The sequence below is a fragment of the Triticum dicoccoides genome, chromosome 5A, assembly GCF_002162155.2.
Source record: "Triticum dicoccoides isolate Atlit2015 ecotype Zavitan chromosome 5A, WEW_v2.0, whole genome shotgun sequence".
NCBI lineage: Eukaryota > Viridiplantae > Streptophyta > Magnoliopsida > Poales > Poaceae > Triticum > Triticum dicoccoides.
Genome location: NC_041388.1, coordinates 304,969,666 through 304,980,573, shown reverse-complemented (window position 1 = coordinate 304,980,573; position 10,908 = coordinate 304,969,666). Strand labels below are relative to the sequence as shown.

At 37.9% G+C, this 10,908-nt stretch overlaps 1 protein-coding gene across 1 annotated transcript; it reads right to left on the bottom strand.

Moving 5' to 3' along the window:
- Positions 1–837: 837 nt before the first annotated feature.
- Positions 838–10,634, bottom strand: LOC119301144 (protein ACTIVITY OF BC1 COMPLEX KINASE 7, chloroplastic-like). The gene is made up of 18 exons (XM_037578049.1): positions 10,343–10,634; positions 9,346–9,969; positions 8,951–9,094; positions 8,637–8,762; positions 8,195–8,282; positions 7,684–7,777; positions 7,023–7,116; positions 5,964–6,018; positions 5,194–5,285; positions 4,181–4,351; positions 3,976–4,032; positions 3,803–3,886; positions 3,631–3,715; positions 2,210–2,271; positions 1,830–1,904; positions 1,623–1,727; positions 1,373–1,514; positions 838–1,181 (listed from the first exon to the last, which is right to left on the bottom strand). The coding sequence occupies exons 2-18, from the start codon at positions 9,949–9,951 to the stop codon at positions 1,108–1,110; spliced, it is 2,154 nt and encodes a 717-aa protein (XP_037433946.1). The 5' UTR covers positions 9,952–9,969; positions 10,343–10,634; the 3' UTR covers positions 838–1,107.
- Positions 10,635–10,908: the final 274 nt, after the last annotated feature.

Below are 10,908 nucleotides of genomic sequence, written 5' to 3'. Positions count from 1 at the left end.
AGTTGAGGTCCGTGGCCCACCTTTGTACATCATATATATACGTGCCTATGCACGAGAGCAATACATCGCGCAATTCCCACAACATACACCATCCACCCGTGCGCATTAACTATGGTCGGTGGGAGGTAGTTGGACAGGCGACACACGGGTCCGAGGCAAACGCCGAGACGCCAGAAATGAATTGAGCCAGACGAAAAACGGACACAACTTAAGGATGAAGTTGCATGTTGGGCCGGCTCGTCTGTCCGGCCCAAATGAACGTGACCGGACTATTTGGGTGTCTGTTGGAGTAGGCCTAACGACCACTCGCTTAGACGCGCCAATTATAAACAACAGGTGAGGTGAAAACGGGTCTTCTTGCCTAAGACCACCACAACACTGCAACCAAGGGCCTGCAGTTTAGCAGCACCGCTGATAGACTCGACACGTTAAGACTTTAAATCCAACGACACTAAAGATGTCGAAACCCTTTGACCCTCATGATAGTCGATAGAGATGACCAGGAAACTGAGCCAAAAGCTTTCTGGAAATCGAGCCTTACAATAATAACAGGTTTTTGCCTTTTGAAGCAGGATTGGACCATATCAGCAGCGTAAGTGAAGTTTTTGGTTATCCCTGTCCCCCCAATGAAACCCGTTTTATCATGATGTATGAGCTGAGATATGAAAGGCTGAGCCCTATTTAATAGCCATTTGGAAGCGATTTTAACGGCGCAATTCTGGAGAGAAACAATCTTCTTGGGTGCAAAACAGAATCAGGTGGATTGCACCAATCTTCTTGGGAAGCAAACAACAAAGGGCGATATTTTCAGAGCATTAGGGAAACAGAATCAGGAACTGTAAAAAAAAAACATAAATTAATTCTCCAGCTTTCTTAATCAGTTGCGGATGAATAATCTGAGCTTTCTGCTAAAAGAATGTATACTGCTTGGACAGATTTTTACAGGTTTCAACAAGATACAACATTATCAGGAAGAATGTTGCTCCTACATAATCTACATATATTATTTACCTATGAATGAGAAAGCAGTTCCCATTTAATTTCTTTACAAAAGTGTGAACCATTTGTCTTGGTTTTTGTGCAGATGTCCAAAATGAAGCCCGGCGATCACATCATCGTCTCGAATTTCTCGAGTTTCTTCACTCTTCGCATAGATGCAACCAATAATGCCAAGAAAATGCCTGCAAATTCAGTTGGGAGCAAGAATTGGACCAATCAAGAAAGGACATGTTTGAAAACATCAGTAGTTTATAAATTCAGGTTAGCTACAAATACAAGCAAAGATATGAAAGGTTTCATATAAGGTTGAAAGTTGCCGTATTATGGAGAATTTGTTGAGCGGATTTTTCAGGAAACAAGTAACAAATCCTACCTGCGCCGATGAAAGACCCATTTGCGACTATTTGGTTTCCTTGACTACCCATGACGACCCCAATATTCAAGAGAGTACCACCCATGGCTGTATACATGGTCGCCATCTGAAGTACGTTAGCTTTACGAGCAGCTCGTTCCGACTGCAAATGCCATCATGTAAGTTTCAGGTTGACTTCCGACCAAAGCAATTAATTTATGATGGCAGAAAAAGATGCTAGACAGAAGTGAAGTCATCAGCAGAGCCATACCTCAAGTACTCTGACTCTGAGTTTCAAATCACCCGACTCGAGTTGCCCCACAAAATCCTCGATCCGTTGGATTCTGTAGGGCATTGAGATCGTAGAATCACGGGCCTGTATATATGGACATAGCAGTCAATGGCATGCGCAACAACTAGAAGCGTAGAAACGAGAGTAAATGAGAAAATCATATCAATCACAGATTTAAGTCTTTACATCATTTGCTTGCTTTCTTATCTCCTGGACTAATTCAGGTCCAGCTCTTCGTCTCGTTTTCAAGTCTAGCAGTTCCTGGAGTTCAAATGGAATAAGGTTAGAATTCACAGATAGATGTTGAAAGGATAAAGAGTTTCTGCTGTTATGAGGAAAATGGAACAGAACTATGTTAGCAGAAATAACAAGTTGCACACGAGCATAGTATATTAACAAGATGATCTATCTTGGTAACAACTTCTATATGCTCTAGCAAAGTTGGAGTCCACTTCTGACCATTTAAGAGAGCAGAGAAAACATGCTTCCATTTTCTAAAAAAAAGGATAAAGAAAAGAAAACATAGTGGATGGAGGAGTAATGGTAGGATAGAGAATAATCCTAACCTGTGCATATGGTGCAGCAACTTTGACAAAGGAAAAATCAGGATCCAGTATGTACCCGATGCCTGTGAAACATGAATATACCAACACAATCATTGACCGACAAATAGTTAATCTAATAGATGGTAAATAGGTAAACTTTTTATGAAGTTAATCACATAGCTAATAATTTTAATATCAGTGTGAGTGTTTAGAGGCCTGCAGCAGGTCTCAAGATATATGCTTCATTTCACTCGGCCAAACGTTAAGTGCTGTGCAGTGGGCGCCTGGGCGGTAGAAATAGAAAAATCACTCAAGGAGTATACAAGTTCTGAATAAAAAATCCGAAATTGCTTGTCTTCATTGATTTTTTTACACATGTAAAATTGTGGCGAAAAAACATGTTCATTTGTGTTATGCACCAAAAAAATTATGTACAGTTACAGTCAGTTCTAGACAGTTGTTCCTTCTTTCTTTGTACAGGACGCAAATGGACACATTTTGGCTCAAATTTTGTAAGTTCACAATCCAGCCAACAATGTATATCCACAAAAGGCTTTGAATTTCTTATAATTTAATATGTGTCTTTTACTTTTTCATCAAATCACCTGGGTGCATGCACTGCACAAAGTCCACTTTCAAGTCTCGATCTCAACCACAGATGACATAACAAAACACGTCACCCCATTTGCAGCAAGTGCATAAAATTGATTTACTACAAATAACTAATGACCTTCGAATGATGAGAAGAGATTCTTCAAAGTGGAAATGAATATGTTTTGCAGCTTAGAGCCATTATATCCTTTTAACAACAGGTATAGATGCATTTTTCCTTTGTTATTGTTTATAATATACTGTTTGCAAATGAGGAACATTTTGCAAGATTATAACCAAGAACATACTGAGATATCTGTACCAAATCATCAAGACAATGCATTCATAAAAATGAAGAAGAAATCAGAAGTGATACTATCGAAAGAAATGGATCTGTAGATGGACGCGGAGTTTCTGCACCCGAGCTCAAATGAGCTCGGGTGAAAAGTAAAATCAAAACTAAATCAAAAAAAAATTAAAAAAATCCAAAAAAATTTTGGGAGAAACATTGACAAAAGTTCTAAGTGCTTGCAAAAATTCGCCATGAAATCACATTTCTAGAAGGCGTGGCAAAAAAAACAAAATCAGTACTCTGAAAAAGCTACTTTCAAAAGCATTTTGGAGCAATGAATTTGTTTTTTTTTGCCACGCTTTACAGGAATGTGATTTCATGATGAATTTTTGCAAGCACTTAGAACTTTTGTCAATGTTTCTCCCAAAAAAAATTTGGAATTTTTTGAAAAAAAAAATTCGAGTTTACTGTTCACCGAGCTCAAATGAGCTCGGGAGCAGAAAGGCACTTTCGATCTGTAGATATTGTAATGTTGTCAAGATATACGAGAATGGAGAACCTTCAAGAGTTGAGAATGCCCTTATGACGAACGTAAATGTGGAAGGAAAACGGAAAGGTTGATCTTGCGCAATTGCAAACAAGTCCTGGGAAGGTAAAACACAGGATTAACTTCAATATCTCAGTCTTTTTACATGCAAACTGATTCATGTAAAATTATAAGGTTAGGCAACCTCTCCAATTGCAGCTAGAGTCTGCTGTTGATCCGGTGACTGGCTCAGCAGATTGTCCAAGAAATATTGTACGGACCTTCTTACCTGTATAACAAAAAAGGGGGCAGAAAATAAATGTTGAATGAAATTTCTTCAATAACTTTTCTGCCTAGGAAATAACATGTCCTACAAACCGGCGAGAGGTCTCCTGTTGGCTGAAGAGCTTCCAGGTCAATTAAAGCTTTTATAACCTGTAAGATAGAGCTGACTGAGAAAAAGAGTATATGTACTGCCAAAAAAATGAGCATCTTAAATTACTCAATACCATGCAAGGAAAGATGCTAGGAAAATTCAGAAAACTATTATGTGTGCACCACTCATATGAGGATATGAAGATACCTTGTTTGCATCCTTCTCATACACGGCATAGAACAAGGAGAGTAATCTATCTCGAGTGAATGATTTGATTTCACCCATCATTCCAAAATCATAATATATTAGAGAGCCATCCTTGTCTATGGCAAGGTTTCCAGGATGAGGATCAGCATGGAAGAAACCGGTCTTCAGTATCTGTGTTTTACATGGAATAAAAATCTTAGTGCAAATAACTATCACATGCACTGATCCACTAAAAAAAGAAATAACTTGGTGTCAATATTGAGCATAAAACAGAATATACAAAATATATAACACAAAACTTTGGAGAATGAGTCAGTGAAGGTTGTGCATGCTTAAACATCAATTAAGACAACCAGGCAGCCAACTGCACCACTGTACAGGATCCAGGAATTTTATATCATCTAGCAATACCGCCACTTCTTTGAAATTATAAGGACTGCATGGTTCGATACTTACGAGTCAGCATGTGTGGTCGATATGTATTTCTTAAATTATTGCCAACAGCATCCTTTGAGATTTTTACTAGGCAAAATGTGGAATCATGGAGTAAAGGCAGCCAAAGAGTCCAGGCTTAAAAAAACGAGACTAGTACTGAAGCAGAGCCAGACCATCTAATTTTTGATACACAATGTAAAGTGTGCCATGTTTACCCAGGCCTCTCATTTAAGAAAACAAAAGTAATCTAATAAGATCATGCAAACTCTCTTGAAACCAGCCAGTTAATAGCCCAAACTGCATGGTTAATACTTCCCAGATAAAAATTCTTCAACTAAAAACAAGCCCAGTGTTAAAACATGATACCCGCAGGTTTTAGTCACATTTAACAGGCAACAAATAGGAAATTTACAAAGGCAATAGCCCAATAATGAATTATTAAACAAGTCTTCTATCAGTTTTCTTAGAAGAGTAGACATTGTGTTGTGAGAAGCGTTTTCTATAAATTATGTAAAAAATCACAAGCAACTAAACTGAGCTTTGTACAAACACAAAAAGTACACTAAGAAAACATTGACCTGAATTAGGTACGACTCTATTGAACGGGATGCAATCAGAGAACGACTATATCCCCGGCTGTCTAGCACCGCCAAGTTGTTTATCTTAATACCTGTATAAATGACAAAACAGATTAAAATAGAATATTTCATGGTAAAAAATGTTATAAAAACATATACTTCCGCATTACAACTGGAAAAAATTGGTCTGAGTTACAACTGAAAGGACAATCGTTCGCTAAAAACTGTGCTTGATCTTCGTTGTATTAAGTGAAAAGACAACAGAAATATGTAAAATCCTTTTGACAGCAAAAGTGGAACCAGAAGGTAGTCACATTAATTTGGCATGTAGAAATATATGTAATCATACATGGCTAGATATAATGGATTTATTGATGTACTTATTAGAATTCTCTCAGACGAGACAGAGGATTGAAGATCAATAATTGGCATAACCATATAATAAGTAACTGAAAGTGGATTAGTTTGTGTAAGCCTATTCTGCATGACAAGGTAATATGCATATATATTACTCCCTCCGATCCAAATTAATCGTCGCAGCTTTAGTAAAACTTTGTACTAAAGTTGTGACAATTAATTTGGATCCGAGGGAGTACTTCAAATCTATACAAGAAAATGAAACTGTATGGCATCATAACTGATTTCACTAAATAGTAACTAACATGTCTAACAAATCACTTTATAAATGGATAACCATTGTGAAAAATACAAACTCTCAAGAAAAAGTTAACTCGGATTACTTGAAATTACAAGAAATAATTAACGCGTACCAGGAGCATACTCCAGGGTTAACACCTTTTCAGTTGTGTAATCCCACATGATAAGCTACAGAAGCAGCATAATGGCAAGTCATTTTAAACTTTGAAGCAAGATTTCAGAAAGAAAAGAATAAGGGTTTTGTTTTAGTACTCCACTTTAACTAAAGTTTAGACATCTCTATGCTGATTGAATGCAAGTAAAATCATCAACTACAATTTAAAGGGGTACAACAAGCCACAGGCCACGTCCAAGAGTACAATCTGTCCTGACCAAACCTTTACTGCTTGGGCTACCCACTAGCAATCAACCCAAACATATCATAGGCTATTATATGCAACAGAAAGTCAGAAAACGTCCCTACTTTCTCTGCTATTGGCCTTCCTAGGAAGGCAAAACACAAGAGTGGGAAATGTATGAGGTGTGAAAACCAAATAAATTAATGCTACAGAAAGGATTTATGCTCCATACCGTGCCTCACAACATTCATATACAGAAACCACCGTACTGAACTAATCAATCAAAAGGCTATTTGGAATGCTGCAGATTTTCGTATCAATTATCACAAGCTGCATGCGGACCAGGATGAGACCAGGCAGGTGATTGCAAGAGGATGCCTGCTGGAGGCACAGAGACCAAGCAGACAGATTGGTCACTGTACATTAAACACTCAAAACATTCCCCACGGGGATGTTTGCCCGTTCTTAATTTGATTAAGTATTGTGAGTAGGGCTATACTCCCTCCGTCCGCGAATAAGTGTACATCTAGCTTTTGTTCTAAGTCAAAGTTCTAAAATTTTGACCAACTTTATAGAAAACAGTATTAACATATATGACATCAAATTGATATATTATCAAAGTGCATTTCAAAACAAATCTAGTGATACTAATTTGGTGCCATAAATGCTTTTACTTTTTTCTAGAAAGGTGATCAAAGTTTTAAAACTTTGACTTAAGACAAAAGCTAGATGTACACTTATTCGCGGATGGAGGGAGTATGATTTTGGGTATATTCAAAGTGGAGTACTGAAACAAAGCCCTAAAAAATTGCATTTGGGGTCCAAAAGACGTACTGGCACGCGAACCCATTTTATATTTCTGAAATCTCGACGAAATCTGTCTGCATTCTTTCCTTCATTGATGTAATCAATTTCTTCATACAAAATTCTGAAATCACAGAAATCAGGGTGGTCAACTTCTGTTTGTAAGTTCAATTTCAATACTAAAAACTAGAATAATTTGAGATCTCTGTCTCTGAACAGAGCTGACAATCACTACTCTTATTGCAATGTATTCTCTGTTTTCGTAATCAAAGATGTTCCATGTATGATATATTACCATCTCTTACAAGTTAGTGAATGTAACCGTTGTAAGGTACTACCTAGCCAAAAATAGGTAATATATGTAATAAATTACCTGAACCTTGCCAATCTGATATCATGTTTTCTTTGTCAACTTATCAGTTACTTACACAAATAAATGCCAAAATTGACATGATGAAATTGCACACTGGCATGACCAAGTCAACACTTATTGATTAGAAAAAATATTGAGGTCACAATATGAGATAAAATGGCAGACAAATAGTCATTCCACTAAAGCAACATAATTTCTCGCAAGAAACTGGGTACTGAACAGGGACTGGCATAGAATAAACACATTGTATCCATAGCTGAATAATGGATTATTACAAATAATGCATATGGATGGTCCAATACATTGATGCATACTTACTTGGAACATTCATCATAAATACCAATCCAGTCCCTTGAAGGACCTCCAAATTTTTCACTTCTCTGAAAATACTCGGCTACTAGCTTTAGATTCCCTAGAAGAAAGCAAAGATGACTAGAATTATTAAGAAATTTATAAAACATTTAACATACAACAGTTTGGGTAAATAATAAACAGGAAATAATTGTAACTTTTATAAACTTATGCAAGAAATGAGAGGAAAAACTTTAAAAAGAAGAAACACATAAGTTCTTAATTTCACCTATTTCTGTATGTATAAAAGATAAAATTACTATCAAATTCACTGGAAGTATGGAACTAATTAGAATAGTAACCGCTATATTTTCAAGAATAATAAACAAATCATCTCAACTTATATTAGTTTCGTTTGTTAAATAAGCAATAGTTTTTGATTTAAGAACACCAACAACATATATGTGAGTTATTTGTTCTGTTTGTTAAATAAGCAATAGTTCTCTACTTAAGAACACCAATAACACATGTCTCTTACTTAGGTCAATATCAAAAAGTTTTCTGAGCCCTGGTCGCTGAACTTTCACTGCAACTCTCTCTCCATTATGAAGCACCGCACGATGTACCTGAAAATTGATATCACGGGAATTTGTAAGTACAATTTGAAGAAACACAGCATAAAGATCATAAAGACTGACATTAGACAAATATGACCACTAATCTCAATGGTGTAGTATCATCAGTATGTCACAGTAGAAGACAAAGACATCAGATATAAACTGGCACAAATTATAGGCAAACATTTTACATATGAAAATAAGAACACTGTATATGGTAATTAAATAGTTTAACTAGCATGAAAGGAAAAATATGTATATTTTATATTCTTCTTAAATACTAATAATGATATAATATGACGCTGCCTGAATTGTCAATGAGTAGGGAAAATGTATATGCTGGATAATGTAGGAACTAAGCACCTGACCAAGACTAGCAGCAGCTATTGGACGGTCCTCAAATTCTTTGAACGCAACATCAACTGAGCACCCCATTTCCTTCTCTATGAAAGCCTTTGCCTTCTCAGGAGAAAATGCAGGTACTCTGTCCTGCAGAAAAGCAAAAGGTACATGGTGCATGTTTACTATTTTGTTGAAGAAGTACACCATGTAACAAACTACTACAAGCAGTAAACAGGAATAATCCTTTGCGAGAAAAAAATAATTCTAGTTTAACAGAAGAGAGGAGATAAAGAAAGGAAGCCTTCACCAAAATTTCCTAGACAAAGAATGAATACCTGCAATTTTGCAAGCTCGTCAACGAATTCTTTTGGGAACAAATCAGATCTTGTGGAGGATAGCTGTCCAAGCTTGATAAAAGTTGGGCCAAGCTGCAATACTTGTTCTCTTAACCATGATGCAGTGTTTCTCCTCCGGATTTTCTGCGAATTCAAAGGCGGTTCCAGTTAACATGTGCAGTAAAACAGGAATACACCCATTTCAGCAGTTAAAACTGATGTGGTTTTGCACCATTACTAAAGCAAAATTCTCATGTGCTAACAACAGACTTTAAGACCACCTTCACATTGGGGATTTCAAGGAAATGGCAGCTTACAATATTTTTCATTTCCTGACTTGACTGAACTTATAGAATTACTGGTTAAATTGCTTAGCCATTTCATTGTTAATGTACCTGATTTTCCTCTGAGAATCCACCTGGATAGGCCCATTTTGCATTGTCGAATAAAATACGTATTCGAAGAGAAAGCACGAAAGACCAGATATCTATACTCCTCTGCACAGAGTTGTAGTTAGCCTTTGCCCAACTGAATCCCTCATCAGATGGCAAAACCTTGAGCTCCTCTTCAAAGGGATCATCTCTAGCACTCATTTGCTTCTGGGTCTTAACTAGAGCAGACATGTTGCTGCCATTCACCAAACTGGTCCCGGTAACAACCGCCTTTGGAGAACCGTTAATGACTGCTCTGGTTGAACCGTTGACAACGCCATTTGTAGAACCATTGATGACCGCCTTGGTCGAGCCATTGACAGCTCCATTCAGAGAACCATTAACTGTATCTGTTCTTGCACGGCCACCGCCCTTGCTCCTCATCAATTCGGTTGTGGGAACCATCTTCCTCGACCGGCCATTGGTAGTATATTTCTCCGAATCCGTGGACCGGGCTTCTGCTCGGAACATTGAAGATCTCTTAACCAAGGAAGAGTCATTTCCATACCTTGGTAGCTTGGCATTCGATATAGACGCTGAAAAGCTAAGATCAGCCATCATCATCGCCATTGGACAATCAAAAAGGCCCTGTGTGTAGTACCTTGCCATTATTAGTATGAAACAAATATGGAACACAATGAAATGTCATTCTAACCACAAGTGCAAGGTAGAGACAATAACGAGAAGGCCCTAAATTATACAAGATCTTCCCAGTTTCCAACAAAATAAGTAATGGCCTGGCTCCACATGGTTACTACGTATCAGCTAAACACTTTCTTTCAGAAGGAATAACTACAGGTTGTCCCGAATGAGTTAGTCAAGAAATCATCAGAAACATATATCAGGGTAGAAAAGAACCATATCGTCAATTAAGGCAAAATCATGAATTTTGTCCAACAAGACTGCCTGAGCATCTACCGGAAAGAGATGCAGCAAACATGCAGAATCCCAAAAACTACACCTTCGGTAAATCAGTTTCACCCAAGGCGCTGCGAGCCGGCGGAATCAAGCATCAGATTCCGGAAGAAACGAAAAAGGATTCGGCGGAACAGAGGGGCGAAATGAGTGGATGCGGGGGAGTGGGAGTTTGGCAAGCAAGGGGTACCTCACGTGGGCTTTTGATTTCTCGGGGCGTGGAGAAGAGAGAGGAGGGGAGGCCGGTGACTTCTCTGATTCGCAACTGCAGCTTCGGCTCAGCTGGCTTGGCTTGCCTGGGAAGAGGACACCACTCCGCCACGAAGTGGAGAGGAAAATGAGGCGCACGAGGAGGGACGATTTTAATACACTATATATATTATCTTTAACACTGTTATATGCAACGTGTACATCAAACCTCCCATAAAACGTCCGCACCGCTATTATCCATCATATCTTAAATATCCATGAGCGCGTCTTAACGTTCAAAATCCTACAAACTGATATCAAACCAGCGGAAAATTTGTGGGCGTAACTCGTGCTACGTAAGCCTCCGACTGAGAATTTGGATTTTTTGTTTGCCTCACTTTACTTCTAACTTTGATCATTTCC

Bases quoted from the DNA above. Each gene is read 5' to 3' on its own strand.
- LOC119301144 (XM_037578049.1), bottom strand. From the start codon at position 9,951: ATGGCGATGATGATGGCTGATCTTAGCTTTTCAGCGTCTATATCGAAT. The intron at 2,272-3,630 runs GTTCTCCATTCT...CATGTTTCACAG, and splicing joins GGCATTCTCAACTCTTGAAG to GCATCGGGTACATACTGGAT. The intron at 1,728-1,829 runs GTAAAGACTTAA...CCATATATACAG, and splicing joins TAAGAAAGCAAGCAAATGAT to GCCCGTGATTCTACGATCTC.